Here is a 22,721-nt window from a genome sequence, read left to right on the forward strand (position 1 = left end):
ATCTTCAAAAAAGTGTAGGCGGGAGGCGAGTGAAGGAGTTTCAGCTCAGAGGAACGGCTGGAGGGTGCTGCAGGTGGCCCATGCAGGTAAACATTCTCACAGGAGGGGAAAGGGGGCTGCTTCGGGCGGAGGGGTGTGCTGGGAGGCAGATCGTTTTGCTTAGGGGGGGGGAAGACAGAAGAGGGGCCACGGAGAGACAGGGAGGAACTGGAGCGGGAAAGGGAAAGGGGCCTGCTTTGGGGGAGGGGTGTGCTTGGAGGCAGACAGCTTTACTTGGTGGGGGAGACAGAAGGGGGGGCCACGGAGAGACAGGGAGGAACTTGAGCGGGAGAGGGAAAGGGGCCTGCTTTGGGGGAGGGGTGTGCTTGGAGGCAGACAGCTTTACTTGGTGGGGGAGACAGAAGGGGGGCCAAGGAGAGACAGTCAGGGAGGAACTGGAGGGGCAGAGGGAAAGGGGTCTGCTTTGGGGGAGGGGTGTGCTGGGAGGTAGATAGCTTTGCTTGAGGGGGAGACAAAATGGGGGGCCACTGAGAGATAGTCAGGGAGGAATTGGAGGGGTAGAGGGAAAGGGGTCTGCTTTGGGGTAGGGGTGTGCTGGGAGGCAGATCGTTTTGCTTAGGGGGGGAAGACAGAAGAGGGACCACGGAGAGACAGTTAGGGAGGAACTGAAGAGGGAGAGGGAAAGGGGGCTGCTTTCTAGCACCCGTTAATGTAACGGGCTTAAACACTAGTATATATATATTATATATAAATACACACACACACACACACACTGTATGCTTTTCAACATTCAGTCCTACCAGAAAACAGATAACCCCATGCAAATGCAGGTCCAAAAACTAAAAGTACTAATATTTACAAACAAACCCTAAGATGCAAGACTGCAAGCAGTACAACCCCAGAGGAAAAGAAACAAATGCATTTCTTCCTGAAGAGACAGCAGATGTAAATCAATCACTAAAAAAAAAAATAAAAGCATTCCCTCTACCGTTGTTGTCTCTCTCCCTCCATGCTGTGCCTTGCCTTCTGGCCTGCCCTCTGGTGTTATCTTTGGGCAGGTCCACGGTTTGATCAACATGGTGTCTTTGGGCCGTCTCCCTGAATGCTGCAGTGCACAAAGCTGTGGGCAGCAGCTCCTCGTGCACGTCCCACACCTCATCTGGAAGCCTTCCCTCTGACGTTGTGACGTCAGAGAGAAGACTTCCGGTTCTGGCACAAGGACGCGCGTAGAAGCCTTTTCCCACTGCTTGTGCACTGCAGCACTCAGGAAGCTGACCCCAAAACGCCGCGTTGATAGCACCATGGACCGGCGGCTGAAGAACACTTTCTTCTGCCCGATGAATGTGCCAGCCCTGTGGAGCGGGTTATTTTGGGGGATTGAAATGCTTCCTTTGTCCCCCACTTTGTTTAACATTTACCTTGTTTCCTTGGAAAATTGGTTGCAAAGTCTAAAGCTCAAGTTTTACATTTATTCGGATTACATTACCATAGTCATCCCAGTAACCTGTTTGTCACCTGAGTTTATAAACTTTTTAGGGACTATTTTAAGTCAGGTTGATCTCTGGATGACTGCTATTAAATTGAAACTAAATGCAGGGAAAACTAAATTTTTCCTTGCAACTCCCAATGACAAGATCAAAGAAACAATGATACATGTGAACGGTGTGGATTATAATATTGAACAATCTATAAAAATACTGGTAGTGACTGTAGATAAACATCTGACATTGGAACAACATACTGATTTAATATTTAAGAAATGTATCTCGGTGCTTTGGAAGCTTTGCACCATTAAGAATACTTTGATGAAACCTCTATCTTAAGTATTCTTGATTACTGTAATATTATATATTTAGGTGCTTATAAGAAAATTCTCAAAAGATTGAGAGTGGTTCAAAATACTGCTATCAGTCTCATTTTTGGTTTGAAAAAATGGGAGCATATTTCCCCTTTTTATCAGAATCTCCATTGGTTGCCGATAGAGTCCAGAATTTTGTTTAAATTTTCATGTATTTGTTATAAAGCAGTCTTTGGTATGTCACCAGGTTATCTTGTTCCTCACTTCTCTCTGAGCCATCCTACTAAGAGTACACACAGAGTGCATATGTTTACATATCCCTCCATAAAATTTTGTCGTTACAAGAGGTTCTTTGAGAGAACCCTTTCGTTTCAGGCCACTAAACTGAATGTATGTCTTGGAAAAATCATGTTAGAGGTTCCTTCTTATTCTGATTTTAGAAGTTGGTAAAGACGCAACTTTTTGATAGGCTGGTATCCTAATTCGTCCTGTTTCTAACTTTTAACTGTTCTTTTACTTTCTGATGTATTTATCTGTATTATTCTATTACTGTGAATCACCTAGTAATGCATGAATCACCTAGTAATGCATCTTGGAAACAGTAATCCATGCAGGACATACACCTTGAACGGTGAAAACTTAGCAAAAACTACTGTGGAAAGGGACTTGGGAATACTCATCCGGGACGATATGAAAGTTGCAAATCAAGTGGAGAAAGCTTCAGCAAAAGCTAGACAAATGCTGGGTTGCATAAGAAGGAGCTTCATCAGCCGAAAGCCTTAAGTCATACTACCATTGTACAGATCCAGTTCTGGAGGCCACATTATCATAAGGATGTGAAGAGAATGGAGTCGATCCAGAGAATTGCCACTAAGATGGTCTCGGGACTTAAAGATCTCCCTTATAAGGAACGTCTGGCCAAACTGCACTTATATTCTCTCGAAGAGCGCAGAGAAAGGGGGACATGATAGAAACATTCAAATAACATCACGGGCCGCATTGAAGTGGAGGAAGAAATCTTTTTTCTCAAAGGTCCCACGGCGACAAGAGGGCATTCGCTAAAACTTAAAGGGGGGAGATTTCATGGTGACACCAGGAAATACTTCTTCACTGAAAGGGTGATTGATCGATGGAATGGTCTTCCATGCCAAGTGGTCAAGGCCAGCAATGTGCTTGACTTCAAGAGACGATAGGACAAACACAAGGGGTTGCTACAGAGTTATGCTTAAAAGATGGATTCTCGTGGGAGAGGGGATTCTAGAGTGGGCAGATTTGTTGAGGGAGGGTTCTTGAGTGGGCAGACTTGTTGGGCCACTGGCCCTTATCTGCCGTCATACTCTATGTTTCTATGTTCTATGTTTCTCGGTATGGCTATATATAAGAATTAAATTATTATTATTATTATTAGTTTGCCTTGATGGATTTCTCGAATAGCAGGGCTTTTATTTCTTTTCTGAAAGTTTTGTAGTCTGGTGTCATGATCAGTAGATTGGATAGTTGGTGGTCAAATTTCGCTGCCTGCGTGGCCAGTAGGCCATCGTACATTTTTTTATGTTTGACACCTCATTGGGGGGTGCGTGAATGGTGTCTGGGCTCTCCTTGGCCTGGTTGTGGCAGTTTGGATAAGGTGGTTGTTCAAGTAGGCTGGGCTGTCTCCATTCATTGCTTTAAATAGTAGACAGTAAAATTTGAATTGTATTCTTGCTTGTATTGGGAGCCAGTGTGAGTTGAGGTATGTGGCGGTGATGCGGTCGTATTTCTTTAGCGAATAGATCAGTCTCGGGGCTGTGTTTTTGTATTGTTTGTAGTTTTTTTTATCATGTCTGTGGGGCAGGGGAGATAGAGGATGTTGCAGTAGTCTAGAAGTCCTAGGACTAGGGATTGGACCACGAGCTGGAATTGCTTTCTGTCGAAGAATTTTTGGATTTGCCTAAGTTTCGCATGACCGCAAATGATTTCTGTATTGTTTTGTTGATTTGTGGTTGCATGGTACAGCTTCTGTCTATCATGACTCCCAGAAGTCTTAATGTGGGTTGAATGGGGTATGTGATTTGAGTTTATTACTAAGTTTGTTATGGTTATGGTTATGGTTTTGTTTTTTTTGAGAAGTATAAATTTTCTTTTGTCTGGGTTCAATTTTAGTTTGTGTTCTTTCATCCATGTAGCCACTGTTTCTAGTGTTCTATGTAGTTTGTTTGTCATGGAGTGTGTTGGTTGATCAAAAGGAAGGAGGATGGTGATGTCGTCTGCTTAGCTATAAGAAGTAAAGCCTAATTTGTCTAGGCAGGTGCCGAGGGATGCAATGTAGAGATTGAAGAGTGTTGGGGGATAAAGGCGTCCCTTGGGGTACACCGCAGGGGTTGGACCATGCTTCTGATTTTTCTTTGTTTGTCTTTAGTCTGTAAGTCCAGGATTGTAGGAATCCTTGAAACCAAGTCTGCACCTTTCCTGTGATTCCTATTGTTTCTAGTATTTGTAGTAGAATGTCATAGTCTACCAGGTCAAATGCTGCGGTGAGATCTAGTTGCATAACCAGCATTTTTTTGCCTATGCTGAGGTGTTGTATTGGTATGTTAATGTTTGTCTGTGCGTTTGATTGTTTGTAATATTAATTGTAATTTGTTTAACTCATGCCCTTTTTATTTTTTGTTTTTATATTATGTAAAACCGTTTTGAATTTTGATAAGGTGGTATATCAAATTTTTAAATAAACCTGAAACATGATAAACCTGAAGGACAGTGCGAAGTTCTCAGGGGTAGGTAGTTGTGCGGAGGAGGATCTTTTCTGGTGATCAATTTCCAGTAGCGAGTTGATTAATCTGAAAAGTTCTTTATTGTTGGTAGTGGGGAATCCTATTTTGTTGGAGCAGAAGGTACGTCGTTTTTCCTTGGTGATTCTTTTATACTCACGGATTTTTGATCTCCGTATTGCTTTGTCCTCTTCCTTCTTTGTTTTGTTCCAGATTCTTTCAAGTTGGCGTGCTTTTCTTTTGAGCGAGGTTAGTTCCGTGTCGTGCCATCGTCTTTGTTTGCCTTTCTTTAGTGGAGTGATTTTGTCTAGGATCTGATTACTGAGGGTGATCCAGTTGGAGTTGAAATCTATTTCTGAGTTTGGGTTGGATAGAAGGTCAAAGTGGGACCAGAATTCTGTGGGTTTGAGGGAGGGTATGAAGGTAGTTGTCTGGTTATCCTTTCAACTTATATTTGGATTGACTTATAAGAACATAAGAATTGCAGCTGCTGGGTCAGACTAGTGGTCCATTGTGCCCAGCAGTCCGCTCCCGCAGTGGCCCCTAGGTCAAAGACCAGCGCCCTAACCGAGACCAGCCCTACCTGCGTACGTTCCAGTTCCGCAGGAACTCATCTAACTTTGTCTTGAATCCCTGGAGGGTGTTTTCCTATTTGAGTACTGTATTTTTCGCTCCATAAGACACACTTTTTTCCTCCAAAATGTGGGTGGAAATAAGGGTGTGTCCTATGAAGCGAATATAACAACCCCTCCTCCCCAAGGGACAATCTTTGTCTTATCGGCCTTCCCGAAACGCTATTTGATGCACATCTTATGTCCATGTTAGAGATTTAGTTGCAGGCAGAGCTGTCTTTACCCGCTGGCCAGGTCCATTTGGAGCGCGCTCATAGACTGGGCAGGTGGATGGAAGACAAGCTGTGGCGGCTCTGCAATACAAAATACACAAGGAATTGCTCTGCTTTGAGGGAGGAGGAGGAAAACAAGCTACACTTCTGGGAGCAAGACAATGATGGCGAGGTGCTGGGTTTAACCGGCGGCGCTGGAGATCATTCCCAACCGCCCTTCACTGTCCACTTCCATTCTCAGCCCAGAACAGCCATCGCCCAGCTCCCGAGATTAGAGGGAGCTGAGAAACTCCCCGAGAGAAGCCCGCAGCCGGCACCTGAGGTGCCGAATGTGAAGCTCCCAGAGAAGAGTCCTGAGCCTCCAAGCATAAAATTCCCTGACTGGAGCCCGGAGCTACGCATCAAACCCCCGGTGCCCGGTAGCACCTCAGAGGAGCCTGCTGAGCCAGCCCTGCCTCACTGCAGTGGCCTGTCCGAATCCGCAGTTGTTGATCTGCTATACAGGTGTAGTGTTTGGGATCAGCCTCTTGCTCTTTTCCTTACTGTGTTCAGCATTGTGAGCGTGTCTGCATACATTGCCCTGGCTCTGCTCTCTGTCACCATTATATAAAGACTTTTGGCAGGCTGTCCAGAAGTCATATGAAAGTCATCCATTTAGGGCTTAGACTCCCTGCCTATCTGCCTCGGGGTGGGGGGCCCTGCCTGCCCTATGCCCTCTCCTAGCCTACCACTGCAGACCACCAGAGGGGGGACAGGGGACAGAGTCTGGCAGGGAGGGGGGACAGGGTGCAGAGCCTGGCAAGGAGAATTTGGTTCAGAATGGGGTTTTTTTTTCCTCCCTAAATCTAGGGTGCATCTTATGGTCAGGTGCGTCCTATGGAGCGAAAAATACACTATATATGATAAATTTTGATTTTTCATATTCTTTTTTTTTTTTTTTTAATAGTGATCCTTATGTGAAACTGACTGTGTATGATCCAGGAAATGGAGTCCTTACCAGTGTTCAAACAAAAACAGTTAAAAAGGTAAGAACAACTCATATACATACTATTAGTGTGTGTGTGTGCATTTGCTGAGAGGGTGGTGGACCCTAGGCAAATAAATGCATTAGGTTCTGTTATAATATAAATACATTTTTAAACTTCTACAAATGGAACCCCATGTGATTCTCATGGAAACCAACAGGTGAGAAACTGTTGAATTATGACTCCTGCCAACTGAAGGACAATGTACAGTGGGTGGTTTAAAGAAAAGACAGAACTCTGCAGGCAGCATTGGCTCTGGTTTCTCCCTTCACCTATCTCCTATTTCTGCCAGCAGAAGGTTTACAGGACAAAAATATGTCTTGGGAACCATTGAATTAGCACATCTGGGAGGACCCCACTAAAGTGACTTGGTAATAGATTAATTAGAGACTGAAGTAGCAGCAGCAGCCACAGAATGTTACTGTAATAGGAGATAAGTTGTTACTGCGGGTAGATTTTGCTGAAACATAAACATGGACCATGCCTATGAAATTTTTCACTAATTCAACTAGTAGTTCTGTAATAGAATAAATGTAACCAAGGCAATTTATACAGTTCTAGGAGTGAAATATGAGTTAAAAGAACTAATAAGTGGTGGTGCTGCCTGGAAATTTCAGGTAAAAGTCTGAGTTGTAGCTTGTTCTGTAGCAGTGATACAAGAGAGACAAAGGGAATGCTGTTAGGAGATGCAAAAGATTAATTTCTTCCTCATTAATTTATAGTTTTTTTTTTTAATTTTATTTATGAATTTCATAATTATAATACAAGAATCCTCTTGTTTCAGAAAAACAGAACAAATAAGTGTAAATATTGCATAAATTCATGTAAATAAATTAATCTATTAACATAATTTTTACAGAGTAAAACATATTATGCAAAATAAAAGAATGAAATAGACCTTCTTTCTTAGACCTCAATACTTTGTGCAAAGACAAGAATATAACGAGATAAGGAGTTCTCAAACAATATATCTATAACAAAATTAGAAAAAGGCTTAACGTGATTCAATCCGGTTCAAAATTCCTAATAACAGCCCTCCCAATCTATATTATATATTACTTTTTACTGTCCAGAACGAAGTTGCTCCGGCACAAAATACACATATTTCATTCCAGAATATTTAATCATACATTTGCATGGATAACTAAGCAAAAGGGTAGCACTCATTTTTAAAGTTTCCTCCCTCATACTCAGGAATATTTTCCTTCTCTCTTGAGTGGACTTAGTAACATCTGGAAAAATCCAAATCTTTTCTCCCATAAACAAACTTTGGGAGAAATGAAAGAAAATCTTCATTAACATATTTAAGTCCTGCTGAAATACAAAAGAAACTATCAAGGTACCACAGTATTGAACTTCTTCCTAAGATGTTTCAAGAATACCAGTTAAGTTCTTTAAATCTATTTCCTGAGGAGGAGATTTATCTAACTTCCTTGGCAAGTAGTAAATTTTATTAATCGGTGGTATTAGCTCTGATTCAAATTTTAAGATCTCCATTAAATATTTCTTGAAGGTATCAATAGGTGAGACTAAATTTAACTTAGGAAAATTCAAGACACTCAAGTTCAGTCTCCTATTGAAATTTTCTAGCTGTTCAATTTTATTTTGTAAGAAATTCCTGTCCTTCACCAAAGTTGCTGATAAATTCTGCAATGAGGATAACTCTTTATCAACTCGTTCAAATTTCTTATTAGTTTCGATTTGAAAATGTTGTACTGAGGCAGACAAATCTTCTAATTTACTCACTACCTTAGAGGTATCTTCTGCCGATTTTTGTGCCGCAGTCTCGAGTCTCTGGACAATCTGAAGTATATTTACCAATGTCGCCGCCGAGGAGTCAGCTCCTTCTGCTACTCCAGAGATTGTAAGCTCAACGTCTCGGTCAGCAATTTGACCCCCTCCGTTTGAAGACGCCGTGCTCAGCTGGCTCGGTGCTCTCTCAACGTTGCACGCTGGCCTGCGCTGAATTCGGCGGGGATCGGGCTGTAGGAGGGGAGAGAGAGATCTCCAAGCCTAAGGCTACAGTGGCTCCTTCCATCAGAACTACAGCAGGCTTTTCTCCCCCCAACAACTGGAGAGCTTGTCAGAAATCACTCCATCATCATTTGACCGGGTATGGAGGGGCCCCCCGGACAACGCTCTTCCGTTTAGTATGAGGCATAGCTAAAAAAGCTACACGAAGAGGTAATTGTAGAGGTAAATGCTAGAGAGGACGTAGCTCCATCTCCAACAGCTCACACCGCTGCCATCTTGCCTCTCTATGCCTCATTTATAGTTTAAGTCACCTACTGTAACTGCAATGCACATTTAGGAATCTTATTGTAAACTGCAATGAATCATTGCTGAAATTTGCAGGGTATAAGAAATTGTATGTGTGATATGGTTCTGTAATATTGATTTTCCCAATTATCTAAACATAGGTCTCCTAATACTCTTGTTTTGGTTTTTTTTAAACTTTATCTATAAGAACAGCCGTACTGGGTCAGACCAATGGTCCATCTAGCCCAGTCTCCTATTTCTAACAGTGGCTTGTCCAGGTCAAATTATCTGGAAGAAACCCAAATATAGTAGCAACATTCCATGTTACCAATCCAGGGCAAGTAGTGGCTTCCCCCATGTCTGTCTCAATAGCAGACTATGCACTTTTCCACCAGGAACATTTCGTAATTAGCTATGCTAACTGCTGTAACTATCTCCTCAGGCAGCAAGTTTCAGAGCTAGCAGGCAGCATAGTCTGAAAAGGTAATTGTAAAAGCCCATTTCTAAACTGTCTTTAATGCAACTCTGAAACAAAATGAAGAACCAACAATGACCTACTTGTACTTGTAACATGGTTTCCTTTTTCTAAGCTGAGATAGCATTTTTAGGGTGCGCAGAATTGCCGTGTGCGCTAAACCCATGCTACTTGGCTAGAACTACCGCCAGCTCAATGCTGGCGTTAGCATCTAGTGCGTGCGGCAATTTAGCACGCGTTAAGCGTGCGCTAAAATCATCGCAGCTTAGTAAAAGGAGCCCTATATATTTGAAACTATGACCTAACTGTATTAATAGTTATACTGATCTACCTGTACTAGCAACCCTAGTGAACATTCACGTCAATCTGTACACGGTTGCTGGATTGCTATAAATCTCCAAAGGGAATTGTTACATAGGCACTCTTCAGTGTTCTCTCGGGTGGCATGAAAAAGTAGCCAGGTGGGGTGGGGCGAGACGGGGAAATTTGGTGGTGGGGAAAATTAAATGTGTACTATGTTTATTAGTTAATTATTATTTTCCAGTGCTCAATATGACTTCTTTTTTAAGATTTGACACTTGTGCCAAAATATTTTTACTAAATTTTAAGAAGTATCCAATTCTATTCTAGAAGTGAATAATTAGATATGCGTCCCCTTTCAAAGGGTATAGAGCAGTGGTTCTCAAACCTGTCCTGGGAGACCCCCAGCCAGTCAGGTTTTCAAGATATCCCTAATGAATATGCATGAGAGAGATTTGCATATAATGGAAGTGACAGGTATGCAAATCTCTCATGCATATTCATTAGGGATATCTTGAAAACCTGACTGACTGGGGGTCCCCCAGGACAGGTTTGGGAACCACTGGTATAGAGGTTTAAAAAAGGGAAATACGTTAATGAAGTCATTAGGTTCAATCTAGCCATTTATTTCTGCATGAATTTAAACAACTAAAAAAAAAAAGATAAATACCGTATAGCTCATCCAGTCATACAAGAAACAGCTCTACAGCACCTCTAATATATTTTGATCACTAGGTTTCTTCCTGAGGTCTCACTGAGGATATGAAATAGATGCGATCCCCACTTCCAGACCTTTTCCACATAATTTATGGAGAAGTGTTACTGAGCCTTGAGGGAGACCTATGTGATTGCACTACTCTGGTGTCTGCATTCTGGCTCCAATTGGTGACTTGTGTGGCATGGCTTTGGGGGTGTTCTTGGAGGATGCACCCTAGTTTTCTATTCACGTTACAAATTCGTCTCCATCCCCCCAGACCAGGATGTGCGACTTTTATTCGGAAAACTGTGCTCATGGGCCGGAAATGTATTCTTACCCAGTGGCTTTCACCTCAACCACCATCACTTCCACAGTGGAGACTTTTAATGCTACAACAGATGTTATTAGAAAGAAAGGCTATTGAAGACATGGAGGCAAAAAAGGGTCGGTTGTTTCGTCAATGCTGGTATCCTTTTAGCCAGACATTTCCACCTTATGTTCAACGACAGCTTTGGGAGGACTGATTTGAACTTTATTCCTATTTTGACAGTGCGTTTCTTAGATATGTTTGTCCTTGCTGCTGCTGCCCAGAAGGGGTGGGGGGGGTCGGGGGGGTTTGGGACCTGGAGTTGGGTTGTGTTATACCTAAATTTTAAACGACGTTTGTACTACTTGTGTTTATATTTGGTTGAATAAAAATTACTTTACATAAAAAATATTTTATTTTTATTTGCTTATAAAGTCATTTGAAAGCTGCTTGTTGTTAATACAACTTTAATTTAATTCTTTATAGTATGTGTGTGTTGTGGGGGTGGAGGGGGACAACACCTACATCAACAGTAAAGTTAGAATAGGGTCATCAAATCCATATACGGTATATATGACATATACGGTATATATGACAGCCAGTGCTGATCATTTTTTAACAACCCCGTCCTCTATATAAAAAAGTTATTTTTAGTAATAATCCATGAGTCACACAAAGGTGCAGCTAGGAAAAGGCAGCAACTTAAACACTGCACTAGAACCCTAACACACGCATTGTAAAACTAAACAAGCCAGAATTGATCCTGTACAGTCGATGCTAACAGAAAGCCATGTCCTTTTCATACACACAGAACACAGATACACCATTGCCCAATATGGAATAATCACAAATTAAAAATAGAAATATGTAGACAAAAGTTAAACTGAACCAAGAAACCAGACTCTGCATAAAATGCAACACCACAGAAACAGGGACACATGTCCCCCTAATACTGTGCAAAATATAAATATGAAAAAACTGCTACATAACAATCACCACTTTACAAACTAACAAATAGAAATAAAACAAATAATGAGAAATAAGAAAATACCATTTTATTGGACTAATCCATTTTTCAATTAGCTTTCAGAGGTCAAATCTTTATTCGACAGTACAGTATACTGCTGTTATGGTTTCAGGTATATTTAAAAATTTGATATACTGCCTTATCAAAATTCAAAGCGGTTTTAAATAATATAAAAACAAAGAATAAAAAGGGCATGAGTTAAAAACAAATTACAATTAATATTACAAACAATCAAATGCACAGACAAATATTAACATACCGATACAAAATGGAAAAGGGTAGAAATACATTTGTATAATGAGAGAGGGAGAAGGATCAAAACAAAAGGGAGGGGAACAAAAAATAAATAGCCTGGTACTTTGTAAAATAGGCTAAAATGATAAAAAATGGCAAGGAACAAGTTTCCATTGCTGTCCTTAGAAGGACTGTTATACTCTAAATGCGTCTTTAAAAAGAAAGGCCTTCAAGTTACTGTCCTGAGCTGAGGAAAGGAGTTTAGTCCCCCCCCAAAAAAAAAATTGCCTTATTTCCATTTCCTATTTATAAATTTTAATCAATACAGTTACAATACTACTTGATTCTACATAAAGCAACAACAACAAAAAAATTTTTTCTACCTTTTACCGTTTCTGCTTTAATCATTTTCTCTTTGCTCTCTTCTTTCTATTCAGTGTTTGAACTCGCTCCCTTCCATGCAATATCTGTCCTTTCTCTCTACCCCTTCCATCTACTGTCCACCTTCTCTCTGCCCCTTGCATCCACTGTCCACCCTCTCTGTCCTTTCCATCCAGTGTCTGCCCTCTCTCTGTTCCATATGGCTTCTACCCTCTTTCTATGTCCCTTCAATAAACTGTATATCCTGTTCCCTTTCTCTCCTTTTGTACATGATTCATTTCAGCTTCAACCCTTCTCCATTTTTTTGTCTCCACCCCCTCCCCTATGCTCTGGCATCTCTCTCTTCTCCTTTCCTTCCTTCCTTTCCACTCCACCCCATGGTCTGGCATCTCTTTCTCCTTCCCTTCTCTCCCCCCATGCCCTGGCATTTCTCTCCTCTCCTATCTCCCTCTCCCTCCTTCTCTGGCACCTCCTATCCTTTCTTTCCCTCTGGTCTGGCATTTTATGTCTCCTTAGTTTACCTTCCCTCCCCCCATGTCCTGGCATCTCTCCTCCCCTTCCGTCTCCTCCTTTCACTCCATTATCTGGCTTCTCTTCCTTTCACCTGGTCTGGCATATGTCTCATCCCCCCCTCCATGGTCTGGTAGCTCCTTTCTTTCCCTCCCTCCCATGGTCTTGGCATCTCTTTCCGTTCCTCTCCCTTCCATGGTCTTCCTTCTCCCCTTCCCCCTCCTCAATTGGGTGCAGCAACTTTTCTCTTCCCCCTCCCCCAATTGGGTGCAGCAACTTTTCTCTTCCCCCTCCCCCCCAAAAAAAAAATTGGGTGCAGCAGTAAAATTTCTCTTCCCTCTCCCCCCAAAATGGGTGCAGCAGCAGATCATTTCTCTTCCCCCTCCCTCCGATTGGATGCAACAGCAGCAGCAATTCTCTTCTCATCCCTCCCATCTCACACAACGGTCAGCAGAGTCGCCACAGGCTAAGGCAAGTTGTAAGCTTCCCTCCATCGCTGACCTATCTTCCATAGGTCAGTGACGGAGGAAAGCTTACAACTTGCTGCTCTTGCTTGCTTCGGGCCTTCCTCGTTGCCGGGTCCTGCCTTCGCGGAAACAGAAAGTAAGCAGGACTCGGCAGCGAGGAAGTATAAGTAGCAAGTTGTAAGCTTCCCTCCGTTGCTGACCTGTCTCCCACCTTAGCCTGTAGCGAACTCATGCTCTGGGGCTCTAAAGTGTGCATGCTGGCTTCCCTTTTCTTTTTTCCCCTCCCCCCGGGACGTAACTTCTGGTTTCAGAGGGAAGAGAAGGGAAGCCGGCACACACACGTTAAAGCCCCAGAGCATGGATTCAAGTCGCTTGCTGGCATTTAAAAAAAGAAAAAAGTCAGGCAGGAGTCAAACACTGAACTTTCGGCAGCGATTCAGACTGTGCTGAGTCAGCCGATAAGACTCCACCAGATGGGCCGATAAGACTCCACCAGAAGAGGGTCCTTACCTGGTTTAGGCAGTACAGTAATCAGCGCCTGATTTGAACCAGGAGGAAAGGAACCTCCATCCACTGCCCGCTCATAATACCGCTTCAACGGATCAGCCACAAACCCCTGCAAGAGACGATAGAATTCCCCGCCGAAGCCATCCGGACCCGGGGATTTACAGAGAGGTAAGGTTTTAATAACCCCCAATACCTCCTCCCCGGTGATAGGGGAGACCAAACTTGCACTGTCAGTGTCTGAGAGCCGAGGCAAGGGCAGCGAGTCGAAATATGCCTGAATCGAAGAGTCCCGGTCCACCACCTCCGCTTTATACAGAGAGCTGTAAAAGGAGACAAAAAGTTTCTCAAGTTGAGGCTGAGCTGTAACCAGCTGCCCCCCTGAGTCTTTAAGAGAGGTGATGGAGGAGGAACCCCGCCGCGCCCTAGTCAGCTGGGCCAACATTCTACCCGGGCGATTGCCGAACCTATGAAGGCGATACTTATAATAAAAGAGGGATTTATGTGCTCGTTCATGTAGGAGGGCATGGAGCGCTGCCTGAGCGGCCTGAAACTCATGTTTATGGGATAGAGTTGGAGAATGTAACACTAGAAGCCTGCTTTCCCGCACTTTACGCTCGAGAGCCAGAATCTTGGCCGCCAACATTTTCTTCCGGCGGGCACAATATGCTATCACTGCCCCACGGAGCACCACCTTGGCAGTCTCCCAAAAAAGAGCTCCATCACCTGCATGCACCCCATTGAACTCAACATACTCCTTCCATTGCAACTCCAAGTACCGTTTGAAATCAGGGTCAGAGTAGAGTGCTACCGGAAAACGCCAGCGCCCCCCCCCAGCAGGGGGTCCATCAGCAAGACTGATGTCCATCCATACCATAGTATGATCAGAAATAACCAACACCCCGATCTCAGCCCAATTAATTGCGTAGAAGGAGGAACGGGAGAGAAAGACATAGTCTATTCTGGAAGAGGAATCATGCACTTTGGAAGAATGAGTAAAATCCCTCTCTCCAGGGTGAAGGGTTCTCCAGATATCTACTACATCCAAAGCCTGCATCCAAGCACTCAGCCCATTATCTGATCTCCCAGATAAGGTCCCCCTAGAAGAATCCAAAACAGGGTCCAGAATAGAGTTAAAATCCCCCAGAAAAATCTTGTGGGTCCCAGGCAGCAGAGTCACAGACAGGAGTACCCCCAGTAGCTTTCTATAAAAGGACCGTTGAGCAGTGTTAGGGCATACACTGACAGCAAAAGAACAGGGCGCTGGTACAACGTACCCTGGACCAGTACATAAGAACATAAGAACATAAGAAATGCCATCTCCGGATCAGACCTTCGGTCCATCAAGTCCGGCGATCCGCACACGCGGAGGCCCTGGCAGGTGTACACCTGTCGTAATTTATAGTCCACCATATCCTTACATGCCTCTCTTAAGGAGATATGCATCTAGTTTGCTCTTGAAGCCTAGGACGGTCGATTCCGCAATAATCTCATCTGGGAGGGCATTCCAGGTGTCAACCACTCTCTGAGTGAAGCAGAACTTCCTGACATTAGTCCTGAACCTGTCCCCCCTTAGCTTCATTTCATGTCCTCTAGTCCGTGTCAAATTGGACAATGTAAATAATCTTCTCTGCTCTATTTTGTCGATTCCTTTCAGTATTTTGAAGGTCTCGATCATATCCCCACGCAGTCTCCTTTTCTCAAGGGAGAACAATCCTAGTGTTATAAGTCTGTCCTCGTATTCCAGTTTCTCCATACCCTTCACCAGTTTTGTTGCTCGTCTCTGCACCCTCTCCAGCAGTTTTATATCCTTCTTTAGGTAGGGAGACCAATGTTGGACGCAGTATTCCAAGTGTGGTCTGACCATTGCCCTATAAAGCGGCATTATAACTTTCTCCGATCTACTCGAGATTCCTTTCTTTATCATGCCCAACATTCTATTTGCCTTCTTTGCCGCTGCCGCGCATTGTGCCGACGGCTTCAGGGTCCTATCTATCATTACACCCAGGTCCTTTTCTTGTTCACTCTTCCCCAGAGTTGCACCTGACATTGTATACTCGTATTCCTTATTCTTATTGCCTAAATGCATTACCTTGCATTTCTCCACATTGAACTTCATCTGCCATTTCTCCGCCCATGTTTCTAACCGACACAAGTCGCTCTGGAGTTTCTCTCTATCCTCCTGCGATCTGATCGCCCGGCATAGTTTTGTATCGTCTGCAAACTTGATGATCTCACTGGATGTTCCTTCCTCCAGGTCATTGATATAAATATTAAAAAGGATCGGCCCAAGTACCGAGCCCTGGGGTACACCACTAGTCACTTTCTCCCAGTCGGAGAACTTCCCATTTATGCCCACTCTCTGCTTTCGGTTTTCCAGCCATTTGCCTATCCATCTTTGTATATCCCCCTCTATGCCATGGCTTTGTAGTTTCCTGAGAAGTCTTTCGTGTGGAACTTTGTCGAACGCTTTCTGGAAGTCCAAGTATATTATGTCCACCGGCTTCCCACTATCAATTTGCTCGTTCACGGTCTCAAAAAATTGGAGTAAATTTGTCAAACATGATTTCCCTTTCCTGAATCCATGTTGACTGGGTTTCATCAAGTCGTGTGCGTCCAAGTGCCGGACCATGCTATCCTTGATCAGTGCTTCAACCATCTTGCCGGGGACAGACGTAAGACTCACAGGTCTATAGTTGCCCGGTTCCCCTCTCGATCCTTTTTTGAAAATTGGGGTGACGTTCGCTATCCTCCAGTCGTCCGGTATCTGTCCAGTTCTGATTGTCAGGTTTGCAAGTTTTTGCAATAACTCTCCGATTTCAACCTTCAATTCCTTTAAGACTCTCGGGTGAATTCCATCCGGTCCAGGGGATTTGTCACTTTTAAGTTTGTCGATCTGATAGTATATCTGGTCTAAGTCCACTTCAACTGTGGTGAGGCTGTCTTCTATTTCTCCTGCAAACACTTTCTCCGCTTCAGGTATTGTTGAGGTGTCCTCCTTCGTAAAGACGGACGCAAAGAAAGAATTTAGTTTGTCTGCGATTTGTTTATCTTCCTTGATGTACCCTTTTCTTCCCTGGTCGTCCAAGGGTCCGACTGCCTCTTTTGCAGGTTTTTTCCCTTTCACGTATCTAAAGAAGGGCTTGAAGTTTTTGGCCTCCTGGGCTATTTTTTCCTCATATTCCTGTTTTGCATCCCTCACCGCCTTGTGACATTTCTTCTGATCATCTTTATGTTTGTTCCAGGCTTCGGTTGTCTTTATGTATTTCCATTTTTTGAAAGAGTCCTTCTTTTCTTTTATGGCTTCCTTCACCTGTTTGGTAAGCCATGCCGGTTCTCTTTTGCTCTTTGATCTCCGATCTTTGGAAATCCTCGGAATGTAGAGATCTTGTGCTTCTGTGATAGTATTTTTCAGTTGGGACCATGCCTGATCTACCGTTTCAAGTTTGTCCACCTTCTTTTCGAGTCGTTTTTCTACCATGGCTCTCATGTGATCGTATTTACCCTTTTTAAAGTTCAAGGTGGTGGTTAAGGTTTTGGCATGTTTCCCTTTCCCGATGTCAAGTTTAAAGTTAATTACATTGTGATCACTCGTTCCCAGTGGAACCATGACTTCCACTTCTGTTATCGGTCCCGTGAGGCCATTTAGGACCAAGTCCAAGGTGGCGTTGCCTCTTGTCGGCTCTTTTACCATTTGTTCCAGGAAGCAATCCCCTAGCACCTCCAGGAACTTGGCCTCCTTGCCGCAGTTGGAGGTTGCTAGTTTCCAGTCTATCCCTGGGAAATTGAAGTCTCCCAATATAATTATATTGCCTGTCTTGCATTCTTGTTTGATTTCCTCCATCATTTCTGAGTCAGTTTCCTCCGCCTGTCCTGGGGGACGATAGTAAAGGCCAATTTTCGTATCTGCGCCATATTGACCAGGAATCTTGATCCAGAGTGACTCAAGCTTCTCTTTCATTTCTGTTGTAACCATTTCAACAGACTCTATTCCCTCCTTAACATATAGAGCAATACCTCCACCTTTCTGCCCTACTCGATCTCTTCTATACAGCTTGTATCCCTGTAGTACTGTGTCCCATTTGTTTTCTTCATTCCACCATGTTTCTGTTATGCCGATGATATCCAATATGTCATGTCTTGCTATTGTCTCTAGTTCCCCCATTTTGTTACCTAGACTTCTAGCATTCGTATACATACATCTAAGTTCCCTTCGCGTTACCTTTTTGGACCTTCTACTCTTGGCCGTCCCTGTAGTTTCAATTACGGTATCCTTTACTGCTCCTGTGTTATCACCCTTGTTTGCTGTGTGGTCGTCCCCTCCTGTGTCTGAATTGTCCCTTCCTGCTTTTTCTCCCTTATTTGCCATGAGGTCGTCTTCTCTTGTGTAGGAGTAGTTTTCCTTGGCTTCTTCGTCGGGGCATCCTGCTATCCGTGCCATCGACCGGTGGTCGACTGTCGGCTTTCCCCTATCTTTCAGTTTAAAGCCTTCTCGATTGCCTTCTTCATGTTGCCTGCCAAAACTCTTGCTCCTTCTTTGTTGAGGTGTAGTCCGTCCCTTCTGTAGTACTTGCTTTTTCCCCAGAACGCCGTCCAGTTGCGCACGAAGTCGAAGCCTTCTTCTTCGCACCATCGTCTCATCCAGGCGTTGATTACTTGCAATTCCCCTTGTCTCTTTCCATCCGCTCTTGGTACTGGGAGGATCTCAGAGAAGGCCACCTTCACCTCCCTGATCTTCAGTTTTCTTCCGAGTGAGCGGAGCTGGCCCTTCAGCTCTTCCCTGTCATACTTCCGCCCGCTCACATCATTTGTTCCCACGTGGATAAGCACAGCGGTGTCCTCTCCCCGTGCGCCATCTATGATCCTGGAGATCCTGTTGGTCACATCCTTCACTCTTGCTCCAGGCAGACAGGTGACGACTCTGTCCTCTCTTCCTCCTGCGGTGTGGCTGTCCACATGTCGTATAATGGAGTCGCCTACGATGATCCCCATCTTCTTTATTCGGGGATTCCTTGGGGGGCGTAGGTCCATGTCCTTGGAGTAGAGCCAGTCTTCTTCCTCCAATGATACTCTTGAAATTGTTTCCTGTTCTTTGGGTGGGGCGATGTCTTCCTGTGCTCTCACTATTCCAACTAATGTGCGGTTGTCTCCTACCTCGTCTTCGGTTTCTTCTGTGTTTGCATGGGTGTCTTCTCTCCTCACATCGGTTTCCAGCCCTGGGATCTCTACGTGGTGCTGATGAGCTTCCTCTATGAACATTTCTAGTTCCTTGACCTCGTCGTTTGGGCTGTACTCCACTAGCATCTTCTCCTGTGCTCGGATTCTGTCTTCGAGTTCCATCACTGTTCCTTCCAATAGTCTTACCTGACATTTCAAGCTATCCATCTCCATGCATCGATTGCAAATGTATGCCTGGATCCCCGAAGGGAGGTAGTCATACATATTGCAGCCGATACAGAAGACCGGAAAGCTCACCTTCTGACTTCCTTGGGCTTCCATTTCTTGCTTCCCTTGTGTGTGCTTGTGTCCCTTTCCTGCTGCTTCCTTATGTTGCTTGCCTTGCTGTCTCTTTTGTGTGTGCTGTCTCCGCTCTACCTCACCTTGATTGTATGTGTGGGTTTGTTCCCTTGGCGTCTGTCTCTTCCTTACCTTTTGTGTTTGTCGCTTTCTTACCGTTCAGTCCTCCTCGGTGTTCTTGATAGTAGGTACTCGTCCCTTGCAAGGCCCTTCGCAAAGGCGCTCTCGCTAAGGCGAGCGCCTTTACCGCTCGCCTTCGCCGCGCGCCGAACGGCTGGGCGCCGTTGGCTCCTCCCCTATCAAGGGGGAGTCCGGCGCAGCCTCTGACGCGGTGGGGGTGGGCGGAGCGAACTCTCGCCGCTTCCCCGAGCCTACTGCTTCGTTTCTCGCCGCTTCCCCTGCTGTGCCTGGCCCGACGCTGCTCCTCTCTTTGGCCGGGACAACGGGAACCCTGGCGCTGGTCTCTTCCTCTCCTCTGCTCTCTTCTGCCGCGTGTGCCGCGCTGGCTCCTCCCCTATCAAGGGGGAGTCCGGCGCAGCCTCTGACGCGGTGGGGGTGGGCGGAGCGAACTCGCCACTTCCCCGAGCCTACTGCTTCGTTTCTCGCCGCTTCCCCTGCTGTGCCTGGCCCGACGCTGCTCCTCTCTTTGGCCGGGACAACGGGAACCCTGGCGCTGGTCTCTTCCTCTCCTCTGCTCTCTTCTGCCGCGTGTGCCGCGCTGGCTCCTCCCCTATCAAGGGGGAGTCCGGCGCAGCCTCTGACGCGGTGGGGGTGGGCGGAGCGAACTCTCGCCGCTTCCCCGAGCCTACTGCTTCGTTTCTCGCCGCTTCCCCTGCTGTGCCTGGCCCGACGCTGCTCCTCTCTTTGGCCGGGACAACGGGAACCCTGGCGCTGGTCTCTTCCTCTCCTCTGCTCTCTTCTGCCGCGTGTGCCGCGCTGGCTCCTCCCCTATCAAGGGGGAGTCCGGCGCAGCCTCTGACGCGGTGGGGGTGGGCGGAGCGAACTCTCGCCGCTTCCCCGAGCCTACTGCTTCGTTTCTCGTCGCTTCCCCTGCTGTGCCTGGCCCGACGCTGCTCCTCTCTTTGGCCGGGACAACGGGAACCCTGGCGCTGGTCTCTTCCTCTCCTCTGCTCTCTTCGGATCCGAAATGACTCGGGACTGAACAAAAGAGACAGACTTATGTAGCAGCAGAGCCACCCCAGCCTTAGCCTTAGAAGATGAAGCAGAATAACATTGTCCCACCCAGGACTGTCTCAGCTTACCATGTTCTTGCTCAGAAAGCTTGGTCTCCTGCAGTCCCACTATATCTGCCCTATGTCGAGCTAAATGCTGCAAAATCTTGGTTCTCTTAATCGGAGAGTTAATGCCAGACACATTCCATGTCACACAGCGCACTCCCCGTTTAGGCGTCAGTCAAAGAGAAAACCAAAAAGGTCTGCCAAACAAAGGAGTAGAAACCCCTGCCGAGAGTCCCAGCCCACCTCCCGGCAGTCTCAGTTCCAGCACACACATACACGCTTCCCACCAACAACCACACAGATCCAGACCCCCCACCCCTCCATCCACAAGCCCTCTCCAACCCCAACACCCCCCTCCCAAACCCCCACCGTCCCACACAAATCCAAATCCCCCTTCCCCCTCCCCGAGCCCCACACCCAGACCCCGACCCAACTCCCCCCTCCCATTTCCCCCCTGACATCCCATTCCACCACTCCAGAAGAGGGTACACCATGGGCCCAAAGTCCCTCCCCCCTTCAGCCTCCCAAACAGAGATCAAGCAGGAAAAAGCAAGAAAAAGGAGAAAAAAGAGCCAAGGGGCAAACACGGGTGGCTAGAGCAGAACCCCATGTAGAAAAAGCGTCTAAGGGAAAAGAAGACACAGACTCCCACCAGAGCAAAAGCCAACAAGAACCTAGCACAAGGAGCAATAAAACAGTAACCAGAACAAACAAAAGTGACCACCAAAAAGTAGTCACAGTAGAGATAGAACCAGAACAGTATAAACCAGCAGGTCCCAATGGGAACACCTCCCACTCCCCACGGGTGCTCCCCCACTCATATCAAAAAGAAACCACAGGACACAGTCAGAGTCCATCAAGTGCTCGGCTCCAGATCAGGATACCACTGAAGAACCTGCGCCCAGGCGGCCTCACTAGTCTCAAAAAGAAAAGGTTGACCCCCGTGGAGCACCCGGAGCTTGGCAGGATATTGCAAAGTGAAGCGTAGCTTTTTCTCAGTGAGGTGCTTGCAGACGGTCGAAAAACCTCGTCGGAGGGACGCCACCTGTGCAGAATAATCCTGGAAAATCAGGATACGCTGGTTCTGGAACTGTAAGTCCTTTTTTTGACGATAGGAGCGGAGAAGAAGATCTTTGATGGCAAAGTTGAGGATTCGGAGGATCACCACTCGGGGCCTGGTCATGCCCTCCTGCCTCCTGCCCAAACGATGCGCTCTTTCAATACGCAGGGGACCCAGACCCCGCGTAGCCAGAAGCTCCTGAGTCAGCCATGCTTCCAGCGTAGTCAGTAGATCTCCATCCGACACTGTTTCAGGGACCTCCACCAGGCGTAAGTTGTTCCGTCTGGAGCGATTCTCCAGATCCTCCAGTTTCTCTTCACAATGCCCCACTTTGCGCTGCAGGTGCTGGATTTCTGCCTGCATTGTAAGGAGAGAGTCCTCCGCGGTGCTGACCCGCTGCTCAACCTTGGAGACACGCGTATTAAACTCCGCCACCGTCGTAGAGAGAGTCTCCAAGGACTCTTGCACCTTATCCAAGCGCGTTCCCAGCGCTAGCACCACTGCTTCTGTGAGGCGCGCGATCATGTCCGCCTCAGCCGAGTCAGCGGCATCACCCGCGGCCGCCATTTTGCCGTCCATGCTGGGACCCGATTTCGTGCGCTCGCGCTCTTTTTTACCTGCCTTCGCGGCCATATCCACACTCCCTCTCTGCAGAAATCTGTCCATAAAGCCCCAAGGAAACAGGGAGAACCGCTCGATCGTGGATATATTCGCTGAATATAGTTCAGGGAGGCCAAAGCAGGGGAAGAGCAGCGGAGCTCAAGGAAAACGCATCTTCCCTGCTCTCTGCACGGCCACGCCCCCAGGGAAATACTTTTAAAACCAATAGGAGGAAATATTTTTTCACTCAGAGAATAGTTAAGCTCTGGAACGCATTGCCAGACGTTGTGGTAAGAGCGGATAGCGTAGCTGGTTTTAAGAAAGGTTTGGACAATTTCCTGTAGGAAATGTCCATAGTCTGTTGTTGAGAAATACATGGGGGAAGCCACTGCTTGCCCTGGATCAGTAGCATGGAGTGTTGCTACTCCTTGGGTTTTGCCAGGTACTAGGAACTTGGATTGGCCACTGTGAAAACAGGCTTCTGGTCTGACCTAGTAAGGTTATTCTTATGTTCTTGGTTCTTCCTTTTGCAAGTGAGCATGAAGGTGTTTTTCTGATCTTCTCTATTTCTTTGTTTTGCTGTGCTTTTCCAGCTTCTAAATTTGTATGCAGTTTTTTTTTTTGCACAGCTTCAAAAGGACTGCTTTGCCTAGAGAGGAATGGACATTTAAGTCTAGTTGGCAGGTGCATCCTTCGGGGACCTGTACAGTCAATCTGCTAAAGATTTG

At 45.8% G+C, this 22,721-nt stretch overlaps 1 protein-coding gene across 2 annotated transcripts in view; it reads left to right on the forward strand.

Moving 5' to 3' along the window:
• Window positions 1-22,721, forward strand: part of NEDD4 (NEDD4 E3 ubiquitin protein ligase) — a 319,682-nt gene that overhangs the window by 27,075 nt on the left and 269,886 nt on the right. For both annotated transcript variants that reach the window (XM_033919613.1, XM_033919614.1), the window contains exon 3: window positions 6,339-6,417. In XM_033919613.1, coding sequence (XP_033775504.1) covers window positions 6,339-6,417 — 79 coding nt within the window. The remainder of the gene's footprint in view (window positions 1-6,338; window positions 6,418-22,721) is intronic.

Source organism: Geotrypetes seraphini, chromosome 14 (genome assembly GCF_902459505.1).
Source record: "Geotrypetes seraphini chromosome 14, aGeoSer1.1, whole genome shotgun sequence".
Classification (NCBI taxonomy): domain Eukaryota; kingdom Metazoa; phylum Chordata; class Amphibia; order Gymnophiona; family Dermophiidae; genus Geotrypetes; species Geotrypetes seraphini.